Here is a 16,440-nt window from a genome sequence, read left to right as displayed (position 1 = left end):
TGTCTCTTTTAAGGTGGCACTGGAGGTCCCTAGACAGAGCTGGAGGTTTCTAAAAGCAAGTTGTGTTTCACTCTGTACAGAACTACAGTTTCACCACGCCAAAGCAGGAGAGCCACTGGGCAGAGCTTGGTGCAGGCTGGTGCTCTCAGAGGAAGAGGATATTTGCTGGCCACAGTTTGAGCTTTTGGCCATGCAGTGGCTCAGAAGGACCTGGGTTCTCCTTGTTTAGACCCAGTCACAGAAGAGCCACCGCAAACAAGCCACAAGTTGTTGCCTAGTCAGTGTCTGGAAGCAGATTGTGTGTGAAATCGCACCAGCTTCTTTTCTCCATCCGTGGCCAGTTATACCTTGGTATGAAAAGCTAATTCCCACAACCAGAGCCAAGCAAGAACCAGCTCTAAGATAAGCTCCTGTTGAGATGATTGATAAGATAACTGTTTGCCTTTTTTTTGTGCGTGTGTGCATGTGTGTGTGTTTGTTTTGTTTTATTTTTCAGTTGCCAAAGTCTGTGGAGATACTTCCCTACTTAAGTGACATAGGTGGTAAATGTCTGAGTTCACTGAGTGATGCCACATGGGCAGGACCATGTGAAGGACCCTGCGCGTTCCACATGGGCCCAGCCAGGCACAGGACAGGTTTACATCTGTGGCTTGCCCTATGCCCCATGTCCCACGCCCCATGACAGGTCTCAACCACACGTTTCCACTGGTAAAGAATCAGGGGATCCTGATTCTCAGGGCAGCGCTGAGATTCTGGTGCACAGCTTTTGCCTTGCAGCCGGGCTGTCACGGCAGCTGGCAGGCCTCAGGGCTGTCCCCATCACCCCCGCAGCACTCTTCCAACACAGTGAAGTGCTCACCCTCGTGCACACTTCTCTCATGCCACTCATGCTGTCTGTATTCAGGCAATTGCACTCCCTGCCCCACCTGTTGAGGGGGAATTTACATTTTTATTACTTGTATTCAAATTCTTTCATACTTTGCTTCCTGCATATTTATGTAACTTGGTCTGTGCAGGTCTCTGCACCCCATGCCTCACACTTCCACTTCTTGAATGCTCTTCTTGCCTTGCTACTCTTAGGCTCACGGCTGCGTGCTCTGCTGGTTTTGGTTTGCACCTTGCACCCTTCTGCAAAGGCATGCCTGTCAGCCTGCTGCTGTGTGCAGCATCTCAGTCACTTCAGGGGACATTAATAAGCACATCTACTGTGAAAGCTGAAATCCAGAGTATCTCCCAGAAACCCATCTGTACTCTGGGGAGCCACCAGCTGCAGTAGGACACATCTTTCTAGGAGGACATCAGCTGTCACTGACTCAGTACTGCCAAGATAGCATTTATAGGGCTCTTCTTGAACCTGGCATAGCCCTGATGTGCTTTTCACTTGGGTCCACAGCATGGAGCCACTGCTCTGTGGATCACTCTTTATCTCGGGAATTTAGGTGCTGTGAAGCCAGCTCAGAGCCAAGATATCTTCCTTTTCTTCCTGATTTCACCTTCTTGTTCTGCCTTACCTTCCTCGACTGTCTTTAGAAACATGGGCCACGGGAACCTCGCAAACCTCTTGACAGGTGGCCCAAGGAGGGCTGGAGACAACAGCAGGCAGCTGTATGCCCATGCAGCCATGGGCTTGGTGGCACAAAGGAGGGACCAGATCTTTAGCAGCAAAAGGAGCAAGGTGTTTTTCACACAGTGATATCAGGTGATGCCAGAAATTAAGGGGGAAAGAGACCTGGGTGGGAGAAGGGAAAGTGGCAATAGATGAGACCTGGGAGGAGGAAGAGCTGGCTGAGGAAGGGGACACTCAGCTCGCTGCTCCCCCCAGCATGGCCTCTGCGCTTGTGTCTGCAGGAAGAAGCTGCCAGCCCCCGCAGACAACTTGGATGAGGCACCGGCGAGCTGGGATGAGTTGCAGAGGGACAGGTGCGTGCTGGTACCCTGGGCCCTGGCCCATCCGGATCCTGCATCCCAGACCCTGCCATTTCGGGCAGAAATGGTGCAGATGTTGGAAATGCTGGGATACCAGAGGGAGAGGGAGCAGTGCCTGCACCAGTCTAGAACCATGTAGCAGGTGAAGCCCTCCTGCTGCCCCTCTCCAAAACCAGTTAGCACAATTTTCCCTGGAACAGAAAATGCTCTCTTGCTTTTCCTCTAATCAGACAGAAATATTCTCTTTAGGCCTAACTGGAGCACGTTTAGTCTACACACGGTATAACGGGGACACCCTGCTTTTATCAACTGTTGAGAAATAACCTTTTTCTTCCATGTTGAAGGAGACAAACTGTGCATCTTGCACACCAGGCCCTTGCTTCCTGCAGCCCCATGGGACAGTTTTGGGGTGAGCTGCCCTCACTGGCAGGAGATTACATGGTTTATGGGTTCAGGGGCTTGCTGCTCATTTCCGCCCTGCAGTTCTTCCAATTGTCCTTCTCCCAAGAACAGGAAAGCCAACCTGGGGTCTTGGTGCTTTCCAAGTCCCTCTGAGGGCAGCTTACATCCAAGGGCAAAGATGAGGTTCAGGCTGGTGCTCCTGACAGCATTTTACTGAAACCCCCTTAGCATGTGTTCTTCTGATAATGCTAGCCAGATAAATATGGACAAATCCTAATTAAGGATCCTATGGGTTAAATAATATGTGTTGAACCTGCTCTCAGGTTTTTCTATACAAGTGAAGAGCCTGACAGTCTCCCCACAGCTTGCCCGAGCGCATCGGTTCAGCCACCAGCCAGAGCAGTACCATCATCAATGACCGGCTCCAGGAGCTTGTGAAGCTCTTCAAAGAGCGGACAGAGAAGGTGAAAGAGAAGCTGACCGACCCTGATGTCACCTCCGATGATGAGAGCCCTTCAGCATGTGAGTTCAGGTTGGGCTGGGAGTCTGAAAGAGGTAAAGGCAAATGCTGGGGGAGGAAATCTGGAGGTTTTTGATGGGGAGAAGAGGGAGGTTTGCAGATGGTGTTGGTGGCCTTGAGAAGATCGAGCAGTAAGAATTATAATTTGGTTTAATGACCTGGAAACTGTTTCCCTCTGGGTAGCTCTGGGAGACATGTTCTGTAAAGGCATTGCCTTAAACCAAATTGCCCTAAGAAGATTTTCTGCTGTTTAAAATAATTGTGTGGCCTCTCCCAGCCCCCTCCAAGCCAGTGCCCACAGCACCACCGCCGCCCCCACCGGGAGAAGTGCCACCAGGGGACAAGGCAGCAGGCGATGAACACTACTGTGAGATGCTGTGCTGTGCCTTCAAGTGCCGGCCCTGGCTGGACCGCCTGAAGAGCTACCAGTTCCCCAGCAGCATCGACCCGCTCACCAGTGAGAGATGGAGCACGGCAGGGCTGGGAGAACCCTGGGCGGGATGGGGAGGGGATGGAGGGGAGCAGCACCAGCCATGGGATGCTGTGGAGAAGGGAGGACAACTGAGCAAGGAGTGACTTACAACATGGAGCTGTTAGGGCAAGGTCAGAGGAGGCCACGAGGATGATCAGAGGGCTGGAGCACCCCTCCTCTGAAGACAGGCTGAGGGAGTTGAGGCCGTTTGGCCTAGAGAAGAGAGGGCTCCGGGAAGGCCTTACAGCAACCTTCCAGTGCCTAAAGGGGGCTATGGGAAAGCTGGGGAGGGACTCTTTGTCAGGGAGTGTGGTGATAGGATAAGGAGTAATGGCCTTAAACTAAAAGAGGGCAGGTTTAGATTAGATATAAGGAAGAAATTCTTTACTCAGAGGGTGGTGAGGCACTGGAACAGGTTGCCCAGAGAAGCTGTGGATGCCCCATCCCTGGAAATGTTCAAGGCCAGGTTGGATGGGGCTTTGGGCAAGCTGGTCTGGCGCGAGGTGTCCCTGCCCATGGCAGGGGGTTGGACCAAGATGCTCTTTAAGGTCCCTCCCAACCCAACCCATTCAATGATTCTACGACTCAGTTTACATGTAAGCTAGCTGTAAACTCCTGTGTGAAATCCACAGGCTTTCCTAAATGCTCCCTGATGGCTGCGAGTGCCAGCAGCACCACCAGGTGGAGAAGGAACAGCGTTTTTCTGCTGTTCAGTCTTCGTAGTGGGCAAATGCTGAACACGGCAGGGGAACCCAGCTTCTTTCTTAACCTTTCCTCATTCACAATGGGAGCCACCGGCACCAGGCAGGCAGAGTTAGCTCAGCGTAGCCTCGAGGGGAAAAAAATAAAAATATAAAAAAAAATAATAAAAAATAAAGAATAAAAAAGTTAGTATTGTGGGAGCAAAGCAAAACCAACTGTGACTGAATCAGCAAAGTTAGAAGAGGCTTTCTGATAAAAAGCAATGTACCCTGCAGCAGATAGTGTTAACTTTGCATCTAGAGCCCAGCTCATCCATCCTTCTGCTGGCTCCTGCTTGGCACTTGCCAGCAGATGCTATCAGCAGGAGAACCTGCAGTCTCCTGCAGGTTTCACCCTTGTGCTGGGGGCAGGCAAGGGATGAAATCCCCTCGTATAATAGGTTTGCATAACCGGGAGATGTGTGGCCAGCTTTTCAGGGTGTGTTTCCCTGTGCACAGACCTGATGTATGTGCTGTGGCTGTTCTTCGTTGTTCTGGCCTGGAACTGGAACTGCTGGCTGATCCCCGTCCGCTGGGCCTTCCCTTACCAGACGCCATCCAACATCCACTTCTGGCTGCTCGTGGACTACGTCTGTGACCTCATCTACCTGCTGGACGTCATTGTTTTTCAGACCCGCCTGCAGTTTGTTCGGGGGGGAGACATAATAGTGAGTGGCAGCATGCGTTGCATCCCACTGAGTTGGCATGGCTGGGGGGATGTCCCAGCCCCAGCCCCCCCGGTGGCTGTTGGTGTCTGGATCAGGCTCCAGGCAATCCAGCAACTCTACCACCACAGCTAGGATTTGCTCTTCATCTTCCCACTAGGGCTGGGTGCACTCTGGGAGGAGTGCAGACATCTTTCCTGCCATGTAAAGGATAAGGTGGCAGTCTTTTTGTCTCCCAGACACATGTATTTTTCCCACAAAATCAGTATCAGGCCATCTAGAAAGTACATGGTCCATGGTGCCCTGGTTCCCAGGCCAGGATGTGAGCAGTGACGGTGCTGCTCCATGGGGCAGTCCTGCCAGCAGGGCAGTGAGGCATGCCATCCAGCCCTGGCACAGCTGGCAGCCTGTACCCGCTGACAGCAGACAGCAGAACAAACTCTGGGTTTATTTCCTGGAGCACAGCTAGGCAGAATTCATTAGCAATATGACAGGAGTGATTGCCATCTGAATGCATAGCTCATGCATCTGAGATAAGTGAAAACCCTTGGTTTCATTTCCATAGCCAATTAAATAATCAGTGAAAAATAAAACCTTGGGGATACAGCCTTCCCACTGCTCACGCTCAGACAGGGAGGTTTCTCCTGTGAACTCTGACTTTCGTGGTGCTGCCGCTGCGGTGTGCTGCCTCCAGGGCGCAAAATGAGCAAGGGATATCCTGAGAAAGGATGGGAAGCTGGCCTACAACCAGGTCTTCTGCTCCTCTTGCTCTGCTCCCCTTCCATGCACAATGGGAGCAGGTTCCCAGTTGTGGCACAGAAGGGGAAAGCCATGCATGACTGCGTTGGTGGTGACTTTGCTCTCTGCAAGCAATAATCAACCTCTCTCTTTCTCTCTCTCTCTTTTTCTATTCCCCTGCAATTCCTAACCAGAGTGATAAAAAGGCCATGAAAGAGAACTACCTGCATTCACAGCGCTTTAAGGTTTGGCATAATTTTGTTTATTACTTTGTGTCTTTGATCTGCGGTATGGCTTGCAGTTCCACCCCACTGGGCCTGCAGGTTCTGCAGAGGTTTCTCTCTTTGTGCGGGTTTCAGATGGATGTGGTATGCCTCCTTCCCCTGGATTTCTTCTACTTCAAAGTCGGTGTCAACCCACTGCTGCGTTTTCCCCGCTGCCTGAAGGTGAGTAGAAGTGGGCAGAACCACGCAGACCACCATGCCAAGCAGACACAGAAGAGTCCCTCGTTGGTTTGTGTGGCTGTGGCTTGCCAGAATAATCAATGACAGGACGATTGTAAAGTCCTGGGAAGTCCTGTCCTGAAGGCCGTAGGGGCTGTCAGTCAATATTTCAACCTTATTATTCTTACATTTTATTAGAAGGGCATGTGCAGATGGGGCCGTGTCTGCCTGTGGCCGTTCACGCTGCAGGAATGAGGCGGGAGGGCAGCCGGGGGGCTTGGCCATGAGGGGGCTTGGAGCAGGGACATGCCCTGGTTGGTGGCTTCTTGGGAAGCTGCGGCACACTGGAGCACACTGCTTTCCTTCTCCTCCCAGTACATGGCCTTCTTCGAGTTCAACAACCGCCTCGAGGCCATCCTGAGCAAGGCATACATCTACAGGTGAGGGGAGCAGCTGAGGAATCATTTATGGGGCGGAGAGATATTCATCACTATTTATTACCGAGGAAAGAGGTTCACTTTGGTGCACACCAGTTCTGGCTTTCCAGCTTACTTCCCCGTGTCGCTGTACTTGCTGACACAGGTAGTGGTGATGCTTCTGGCTCGCCTTTTCCTCATCCGGGCAGACACAGAGGGGGTGCATGGCTCCCAGAACCCACGGCTGCAATTGCCATCCCAGCGTGGGCAGGGGTACTGGCAGCAGAGAGGAGTAACTGGCAGGCACAGCACTTTTTTCTTCCATTTCCTGAGCTGCAGGAGGGACCAGCAGGAACCTAAGGACATGCTGTGGGCCTAGCATAAGCAGGACCTGTGCTGTCTGCACACAGCTCATTGCCTTGAAGCTCATATTTGCTGTCACTTGTGATGCCAGGGCAGATCTCATGTGTTTGTCCCAGCAGATGCCATATCCTCATAGCCTCTCCCCTCCTGTTCCCTCCTTTTTTTTTTTCCTTCTTTTTTTTTTTTTTCTTTGCAGAGTGATTCGGACTACTGCCTATTTACTGTACAGCTTGCATGTGAACTCCTGCCTCTATTACTGGGCATCAGCCTACGAAGGACTGGGCTCTACCACCTGGGTCTATGATGGGGAAGGAAACAGGTACAAGCCAAAGCTCAGGTCCCCATGTAGTACGGCACACTGTGATGAATGGGAGCAAGAAAGGAGATGGTTGGATGTTGCTGGGTTCATAAAAATCTCTGAGGAAAGGACTGGGGAGTCCCAGGAGAAGATGTGGAGCCAGCAAGAATGACAGGGACAAGAGGGATGGGATGTGCAGTATTACAATGTGCTCAAGATGAAGAGGCTGTGGCTGGGCTGAGGCTGAAGGATATGGTGTGCTGAAGAGGCTGAAAAATTGTGAGCCTAGTGCTAGGGAACAAGGATGCCATGGGGAGAAGAGAGCACTGCGTATGTTCCCATATGAGTACTTGGCTCATATTTGCTGCCAAAGATTGCTGCCTAGTGATTAACGCCCACAGCTGTGTGTTCCACAACACAGGCAAAATAAAATACCAAATAACATTTAATTAATTTAGCACCATTCTCCTATGCAGTAAATAAGAGGTAGCTGAAAAAAAAGGATTGTGCAAGTGCATTAAAGGCTTAGCGTGAGGTGTACGTGGGGACAAGTGACTGTCAGCCTTCCAGCCCTAGTGCTGGTGTTTCCTACCTTTGCAGCACTCAGCTTACCATGGCAATTTTGCAGCTATATAGTTATTTTGTGTGATACACATATGTGTACCTACCTCTAGGTATAACATCCAAAGGAGTGCACAAGACCAATGAATCAAGAATTCACTTGACATCTCCAGAGTCCTATGCCAACAAATTGCTCACAAACAATTTTTTCCCCTGTTTCTAAAAGTGTAAATGTTGCTGAAAATATGTTGTTGGTTTGTGGCAGTGAAGCTGAAAGAGGCAGAAAACATGCGTAGCCAGAGCAGCTGAGCCTCCTATGGAGAGGTTTCTGGTCTTTCCATCCCCCTGCTCCAGAAGCACCTGGGAGGGAATCTGCAAGCCCCTTCATTTTCTCTCCATCACCCACAATTACTTTCAGCAACGGCTCTGGCTTGCTGTGGCCAGAGATGTGAGCTCGGTCCTGAAGGTTGAAACAGGTCTTAATGCCAGAAACATGATCAAGCTGCCTCCTCTGCTCCTCCCAGCTACATCCGCTGCTACTACTGGGCAGTCAAAACCCTCATCACCATTGGGGGCCTGCCAGACCCCAAGACGCTCTTCGAGATTGTCTTCCAGCTGCTGAACTACTTCACGGGTGTCTTTGCTTTCTCCGTCATGATCGGGCAGGTGAGTGGGAGCCACTGTCCCAGGATGCACACAGGGTCTCCCCACCTTGGGTGGGGACAATTTCAGTGGGGTTGGTCCACTGAGTTATTTCCAGGTTTGTTTTCCCTATGCAAGGGCTCTTTACCTGCTCAGCATCAGCAGAAGACAAAAAGAATTTGGCAGATGCTGAAAACCCCTTGTCAGGACACAGCATATGACCGTTCCTGTGTTCTCTAGAGTGCTTAACCTGTGTGGTGAATAGATGATGGCAAATAAATTCTCTTTTCCCACTCTTTCTTCCATTCAGATGAGAGATGTGGTTGGTGCTGCTACTGCTGGGCAAACTTACTATCGGAGCTGCATGGACAGTACTATTAAATACATGAACTTCTACAAAATCCCCAAAACTGTGCAGAACCGTGTCAAAACGTGGTACGAGTACACGTGGCATTCACAAGGCATGCTAGGTAAGAGCCTGCTTCAAGGGTCAACACCTTCATCACCCTCATGCTCCACAGGTTTCACTACGGTTGTTTGTCTGAAATGTTTTTGCCAAACAGCAGCCCAGCAAATAGCACTACGGGTTTGCGGCGGGGTTATTTATCTCTTTTCTGGGCACATGGGCTGCCAGTGGGACATGGAGCCATGGTGACCTGGTGTCCCCTGCAGCACAGTGTCCCCACCGTGCTGTCCCTCCTGCCACTCACCCCGTCCCCGCTGCCAGGGAGCTCTGGGCACCGAGCCATGAATGGGGAGAGCAGGAGCTGGCTCCTGCCACCGGCCACTGGGCACCAAGGGTGTGCTCCTGGAGAAAGCGCTGAAAACAGCTGGTTTTCTGCTCTTCATCTCCCAGATGAGTCTGAGCTGCTGGTGCAGCTGCCGGACAAGATGCGGCTGGACATCGCCATTGATGTGAACTACAACATCGTCAGCAAAGTGGCCCTCTTCCAGGTACCTTGGCAGCGCATGTCCTGTCCTGCAGTGTGCCTCCCCACTGGCACGGGCTGACCGCTGTTGGCTGTGTTTTGGCTCAGGGCTGTGACAGGCAGATGATCTTCGATATGCTGAAGCGGCTCAGGTCGGTTGTCTACCTGCCAAATGACTACGTCTGTAAGAAGGTACCGAGCCATCCAGATGCCTCCCTCCCCTCCTGGTGGCGCGGCCGGGCTGCGCAGTGCAGCACAGGGCAGGAGCTCCATGGCGCAGCAGGGCTGGGCCCAACCTGCATCAGGCACAGGGGTGCTCTGGGCAGGGCAACTGGAGCAAAAATGTCCTTGGCTGCAGCTCACCTCGTGCAAAGCCTGACCCCTTCTACTGCAGCCATGAATGGCAGGAGAGCTGGGTGTGGAGCTGGAGGAGGCTTTGGGGTCAGGTGTGGGTGCTCAGCAGCGAGCACCATCTGGATAAAGCAGTTGGAGAGCTTGCAGAAGGGTGAAAGGTCACAGGGGTTTTAGCATGGTGCGGGGCAGGGCATCCATAATAAGGCCTTTGTTTCAGGGCAACTTGCGTAGCACCTGTCTCTGTTGCAGGGAGAGATCGGCCGCGAGATGTATATTATCCAGGCTGGACAAGTGCAGGTGCTGGGGGGACCCGATGGCAAAACCGTGCTGGTGACACTGAAAGCTGGATCTGTGTTCGGAGAAATAAGGTCAGCGAAGCACTGCCAGGGAACCAGGGAGATTTGGCCCAAGCCCATGGACTTACAATGGTACACCAGCCATTGATATGTCATGGGCACTTCCCATCCTGTACCAATCGGTAACACAGTGATAACATTTGCCTCCCTACAGCCCACCATAAGTGGGACTGGTTTAAACTGCAATGTGAAAACTTCTGTTTGAAGTGACCTGTTTGGCAGGTCATTTTTTATGCAGTATTTCATGCCAATGTTGCACAGCATTCTTTAGAAATTAGGCTTGGAAAATTTCATCATGGGTAAAAATTAAACTCTGAGTCCTCTGAAAGAGAGAGGTGGAGGCACTCAACGGGAACAGGGAGGTTTTAGGTTATGAACAGTATGCTGAGCTTGTTATTAGCAGCATTCACATCTCTCCGTGTTTCATTCAGCTTGCTGGCAGCAGGAGGAGGAAATCGGCGAACAGCAAACGTTGTCGCTCATGGATTTGCTAATCTTTTCATTTTGGATAAGAAGGACTTGAATGAGATTTTGGTGCACTACCCAGAGTCTCAGAAGTTGCTGCGTAAGAAGGCCAAGTGAGTGTGAGCTGCTTGCCAGCCCCTGTGTCCTAAAATGACAGAGCACGGGTTTGAAAGTCATGGGGAAGATTTCTCTGCCCTCAGCCGCAGCCAAGCATGGGTGACCACTCAGCACTTGCCCTGCCAAGAAAAACATGGCTGGTGCAGAGCTGCTGAAATGCAGCAGGGCCCCCGTGCTGCTCCTGCCATGTAGCGTGTGTGGAGAGCAAGGGACGTGCTGGGACCCATGCTGCACGTCTAATGGTGATGTTTTGATCTATAAAACCTCATCACTGAAAGGCGGTGCAACTCAGGAACAAATAAGGCCAGAGCATATTCATTTGGAAATCTGTTAACGTATTCCCTCTAGTTTTTAGCATTACTCAAATTTGTTATTCTGTTCTTTCTAAGGTGTAAAAAGCCCCCATTCTTTAAAAGTCTGACGTTTCCTGATTATAAAATCCAGCTAATATAATATATTCCTGGAATGAAATAATCTCTTGTTCTCCTCACTGTAGGAAAATGCTGAAAAACAACAATAAACCCAAAGATGTGAAAGGACAGCCTGGATCTCCGCTGATCATTCCCCCAAAGGCTGACACGCCAAAGCTCTTCCAGGCGGCCCTGGCTGCCATGGGGAAGGCGGGAGGCAAAGGGCGTCTTGCGCACCTCCGGTGGAAGCTCCAGGAGCTGAAGGCAATGCAGACAGCACAGGTCAGTGTGGGAAGGTCAGGAATTCAGCTCTGCTTTGTCGGGTGATGAGTGGCTGCATTACCACTGGCTCCAGAGCCTGAGCTCATGTCTAACCTGGGCGATAGGAAAACCAGCCTCTCCGTCCTTCCTTTTGCTTTTCTCCAAGGGTGACAGCAGAAGAGCCACTGAAGGCACCTTAAAGAAATTAACTCCGGTCATCAGAGTTTGGAGTACTGTAGACAAATGGATGGGGGTATCCAGCAAATCACGCACAGCCTCCATTTTCCCGCTGTCTGGTCTGGAGGTTTGCTTTGCAACAGAAAGGGGAAAGCGCATTGACTTTTTGCTGAACTATTTGACAGCACTAAGCCTAACTCTAGCTTGCTGCTGAGATATAACCACAGACTAGCATTTCTTCCTTGCCATGGCTATACAGCCACTCACAATTAATAGATATGCCGGCGGGACAGGGGGTGATGCTGGCACCCAGCACCCACGGGGCAGTTCCTGCCTGAAAAGCTTTGGCAGCAGGATTTGGGCAGTCACACAGCAGCAGGCATGCTGTCCTTCCCACTCTGCACAGGCTACAGGGAAACTGCCTTCGCCTTTCAATCATCAAGTGAAAACACTGGTAAAAACTGCTTACTGGACTGGTAAAAACAGATTTTATGTCCATGCAGTCGCTGTTGTTCCTCTTCCCAGCATGGAGCTATGCAGGCTAACACATCTGAACATGTAAAGCCAGGGGGGTGAAACAGCAACTGATAGGGAGTGCCCTGTGGCCTTGAGGCTGGTAAATATCTAGGGAGACACCAAACACTACTGCATTTCTGCAGTCCTTCACAGAAGCATGATGAAGTTTCTGGCTACTCAGTGCTTGCCAGTAACTGATAGTGAGTTATCAGTAGCTCTGAGCAGGGATGCTGCGGGCTTCATACAGTCACGGCAGCAAGACCTGCTGTTGGGGGGGGCACGCACATCAGAGCTGGTAGGGTGGGGGAACCCCTAGAGCAGGATGTCCCTCCTCAGGGCACATCCCTACACCAACTCTCTGAGGCCACAGCAGCTTTGCTCTGACGGAGCCAGGGCTTGAGGAGGAGGCAGGTCTTGAGCTGCCCTTGCATGACAACACCTCTGCAAAACCTTTACCAAGACAAAATCTTTCAGGAGCAAAAGGTGCTGGCATGCAAGAAAGTTTCATTGCACTCATCCTGTCTTACCTCACTTCAAGGTCTGAAGACTGTAATACAGCCACCTTTCTCACAGGGATCATCTTGGGTAGCAAGGTGAAAACCCCCATGGTGAGCTCAGTGCAGTGAAACTCTCCCAAACACCTTTGCACAGCACAGATGACAGGGTTTGGGGTGGTGGCTGAGGACCTGCCATGGACAAAAGTTTCCTGATGATGATTTTGCCTTTTTTTGGATATTGCAGGATCCCAGTTTCAGTCCAATCCCACCGAAGTCACCAGTGCACCGCAGATCTCCTACTGCTTCCCCCAAAGCAAGCACCCCTCCGGGAGAAGAAATATTCTCAAAATCTTCTGATAATTTAGTCGCTATCCGTGTGATTTCAGCAGCGCAGGAGGATGAAGAAATACTTGCTGCTGAGATATCGCAGAAAGAAGAAGAGGAAGAAGGGAAATGAAAAATAAGCAGATCTGGGGGCTGGTGGCACAAGTAGGAATTGGGCAAATGCCTCAGGTAGAAGCTTTTAGTTGTTAAAGATTCCTGCACAGCGGTTGTAGGCTTTGCTAGCTAAGTGCTGCAGATGGGCTCTGCCTTTCTTCTCTGCTTAGTCCTTCATCCACTGTTGTCAAAACCCTTTGACAAATGACCCAGAACTATACAAGATTCCTGTGCTCATTCTTACTGAGCATCTGTATGAACAGTCCCTATATATATCAGGCCAGCCCTCTAGCCTTGAGATCTAACAGTGAGGGAGTGCAGAAGAAAAATCGCTCTTTACAGCTCTGAATGGTTAATGAGTGTCTGTTCAGATAAAGCATGAGGTTGTTCACCTCCAAAAACTGAGTCACTGCATGGCCAGAAACAAACACCAGAGGGGAAAAAAAAAAAAAAAGGAAAAAAAAAAAAGATGCCTTTGTTGGACTTCAGGCAGCGGGAGGGTGACTCATCTGGAAAGGATCTGGACTCTGCTCATAAGCCAAGCACAGACCAAGTTGTGCAGGCCCACAGGCTGCCGCAGCTCCATCAGCCCTGGGTGCCCTGGCACACTGTGCCTGCTGCCGCCGGCAAGCGGTGCTCGGGGGGCAAATCCTGGCTGCTTCCAGCTGCCCTCCAGCTGGGACAGGGCAGAGGAGCGACACAAAGGCTTCCCCAAGCCAGTACTTCAGGGTCAGGCCAGAGTCCGTGGCATACAGAGCAGCGTGTGCATCCTGGGCGCTGCAGCGACCTGCTCCAGCTCCAGCAGTGTCTCCAGGCCCACGGTCATGCTGCTGTCGCCAGGTCATGCTGCTGGCTCTCAGCCCCTTTGCCCATGGGGAAGCCGCTCTGGCCCCATTCCCGCAGCAGCTTGCAGCGACCCTTTCATTCCTGTGGAGGAAGAGATGTGGCTGAGGAAGCTTCAGCTGCTCAGTGAATACCAACAAGTGCTGCAAGTTTCACGTGTCTACCTGTGACACATCCCTGGCATAAAGGTGGCACACCCACGTGGGTCCCTGGGAAAACCCCAGCTCCTATCCGAATTCTGCTGGCTCATCCTCATGTCATGAGGGGTTTTCCTACCTTTCCTACTCAGCTTTTTTTTTTCCTCTCTTGGAAAATAAATGGGTTTCTGTGGTGGAAAGAGACAGAATATATTCGTGTTAATTGGTGATGGCTTGCTCTCTTTTAAAGAAAACTTCAAGGAATTCCAACGTGCCACTTGGGCATCTGAACCCGCCACTGCCCTTAGCGTTGCAGAGGAAAATCTGACCTCATCCCCACCTCCCTTAATCTTTAGTGATTTGCAAGTGCTTTTCAGTATATAAATATTTAAATAAGCAAACCAGGAAATGTGGCAAAGTCAAACCAGGGTTCTGATTTGCTGCTACAATTTGATATAGCTTAGAAAGAACAGTTTACATCAAAAGCGTGCATAACGGCTTTCATAATCCACTGTATCTACAATAAACACCCCCTAGATTACCACCATTTTCTGTGGATTTATTTCAAAATTCCGATTTTCCTTCTCCTGCCTAAAGCAGAGTAGCTGTGCGTATGGGAGGTGTGCTTTGACACTTAAAGCTAAAGGACAGGAGATTTTCCCTGTGCCTGCCCCACTGTGCAGATCTCTACCAGCAGCTTCCAGTCTGAGGGTGCCAGCAGTGCCTTGGCAGCTCCGGTATTCCAGCTGCACTTGGCACCCTCATCCCTTCCACAGGCCCTCCCTCGGTTTGGCTGGAGCAACCTGTGCCCCCTGCTCCCAGCCCTTTTGACCTGTCCTGGCCCCAGAGCCATGTCTTGGCACCAGCCAGCTTACACTGATGCGTCCACAGCAAAAGGGAAGTTCACTTAAAGAAAAACTCTGCCTGAGTGGTTTTGGGGATCGCGACACAAATATTTTCTTTAAAATCAGAGTTGTGTCCTAGGAAGTTAATGCAGTGCTCAGACTAGGTTTAAAAACAAGGAAACAAACTAAAACAAAAACCTCTCTGGGGAATGCCCCATTTGAATGAGAAAATACCCTCCTGGGATCTTCATGGACTCGGATGGGGAGAAAGGAAAAAAGACAACCCATTTTGGTTCACAGATTTTCCAGTAAGTTTTCCAAGACATAAAGCTCACAAAATACTAGTAGTAGAATTTATATACTTTTTTTTTTTTTTAAGTCACCAGTAAGAGAAAAAATTTCTTAAGTGATAAACACTTGCATGATTATCTTAGGTATCAAAATGCAGCATTAGACAATAATGGAAACATAACTGGCAATTCTGGAAACACGTGAAGATTTAAAGCTAGCCTCCCGTGGATCCGTTTATGGCTTTAGTTCTTCAGAGATTATTCCCCAGGTGATAATTAAGGTCAAGGTGGGGCTGGACTTACAGCCCAGCTCTATTCGCTGGGCAGAACTGTTTTGAAATGGCAGGTGGCCATGTGAGCTCAGGAGCTGGGCAGCTGCAGGCTCATTTAGTGCCTCTGCTGTCTGGGGGGCTTGTCATAAATCATCTTTCTGCTGCGTTTTATAATTCCATTCATTTACCACATGGTGCTACCTTCCAGTTTTGCTACATTTGCAATGGGCTTCCTTTGCATTGGTTCCTATTAAATATCTTAGAGCACACATTTACGCCAAGTCTGTTGTTTCCACCACCCTTGTAATGTTCCTGATTGATTTTGCAACACTCTGTATATCTTTACTGCATTTCTTATTAGCTTTTGCTCATTCAGTGGTGATGTGACTCAACTGCTGTATTGATTTGATATGACATACATCCTCTAATAATATTAATGCAGAATTTGGGGATCTGTCTGTGCAGTTGCTCGTTGCCAGCCCAGTGCCAATAGTTGCCTTGGAAATTCTGCATTGCAGTCTTCTTCCTGACCTGTGTTTCTGTCATTTAACAACTGACTTCTCAGAGGCCCATGGGCATAGAAACTAGCTATTCTTGCAACAGGATTTCAGCTGTTGCTGCTTTTAAGAGAAGTCATTGGCACAGATAAGTGTTAAAGGAAAAGTAGAGCTTGCTGTTGTTGGCTCTGTATTAATGAGTTAGTTTTTGCCTCAATATCACAAGTAGTATCTTTGTTGGAGGCTTTGTATACTCATTTTCTTTGTGGCCTATGCCGTTATATCTTTTGGAAATGTGGCACTGATTTGATGTTCTGTATAAAGTCTAAGAAGACAAACGTCTCAGATAGAAAGATCAAATTGCAAAACGAATAATATAAACCAATACAGATACCTTACTGTTTTTGTTTTCCTATGGATAGAAACAGGGTGGGTATCTTCTCTATTTATAGTTAAAGCAATCTTTTAAAAAGATTAAGTGCAATAGCAGGCTAATCACTGATAAGGTTATAACAAAAATAAAAACAAATAAGCAGGTCTAGCTATTAGACTTCGATCTAGAAAGAAATTGCAGGACAAATGGAAAGCCCAGTTAAATGGCATTTAATTATAAAGCTTGAAATAAAATTAAGATCTCCATGTTTCAAGATTAAAGTGCTTAATGAGGAGAACGTACTCTTAACGCTGTGAACCACTTTTTCTACATATATTTTTTTTCCATTGCACAGATCTACTTTGATTCTTGCTTGCAATTAAATCCCCCTGACTCCATCTTACCTTGGTTTAAACGGAGCTGAGATCCATCTGATTTTTTCTGCCTGGATGTGGTACTGTGCTGAAGCACAGATCT

At 49.6% G+C, this 16,440-nt stretch overlaps 1 protein-coding gene across 1 annotated transcript in view; it reads left to right on the top strand.

Annotated features, from left to right (window-relative positions):
- The window catches only part of CNGB1 (cyclic nucleotide gated channel subunit beta 1), a 32,323-nt gene extending 18,985 nt beyond the window's left edge, over window positions 1-13,338 (top strand). Inside the window, exons 17-32 of the mRNA XM_050713184.1 lie at window positions 1,849-1,920; window positions 2,693-2,850; window positions 3,126-3,305; window positions 4,520-4,728; window positions 5,658-5,708; window positions 5,823-5,909; window positions 6,282-6,346; window positions 6,882-7,004; window positions 8,069-8,210; window positions 8,497-8,656; window positions 9,043-9,140; window positions 9,224-9,307; window positions 9,719-9,837; window positions 10,257-10,403; window positions 10,904-11,099; window positions 12,513-13,338. Of these exons, the coding sequence (XP_050569141.1) occupies window positions 1,849-1,920; window positions 2,693-2,850; window positions 3,126-3,305; window positions 4,520-4,728; window positions 5,658-5,708; window positions 5,823-5,909; window positions 6,282-6,346; window positions 6,882-7,004; window positions 8,069-8,210; window positions 8,497-8,656; window positions 9,043-9,140; window positions 9,224-9,307; window positions 9,719-9,837; window positions 10,257-10,403; window positions 10,904-11,099; window positions 12,513-12,725 (2,104 nt within the window). The 3' untranslated portion in view covers window positions 12,726-13,338. The remainder of the gene's footprint in view (window positions 1-1,848; window positions 1,921-2,692; window positions 2,851-3,125; window positions 3,306-4,519; window positions 4,729-5,657; window positions 5,709-5,822; window positions 5,910-6,281; window positions 6,347-6,881; window positions 7,005-8,068; window positions 8,211-8,496; window positions 8,657-9,042; window positions 9,141-9,223; window positions 9,308-9,718; window positions 9,838-10,256; window positions 10,404-10,903; window positions 11,100-12,512) is intronic.
- The last annotated feature ends 3,102 nt before the right edge of the window (window positions 13,339-16,440 follow it).

The sequence above is a fragment of the Cygnus atratus genome, chromosome 12 (assembly GCF_013377495.2).
Source record: "Cygnus atratus isolate AKBS03 ecotype Queensland, Australia chromosome 12, CAtr_DNAZoo_HiC_assembly, whole genome shotgun sequence".
NCBI lineage: Eukaryota > Metazoa > Chordata > Aves > Anseriformes > Anatidae > Cygnus > Cygnus atratus.
This window is presented reverse-complemented; position numbering and strand designations above follow the sequence as displayed.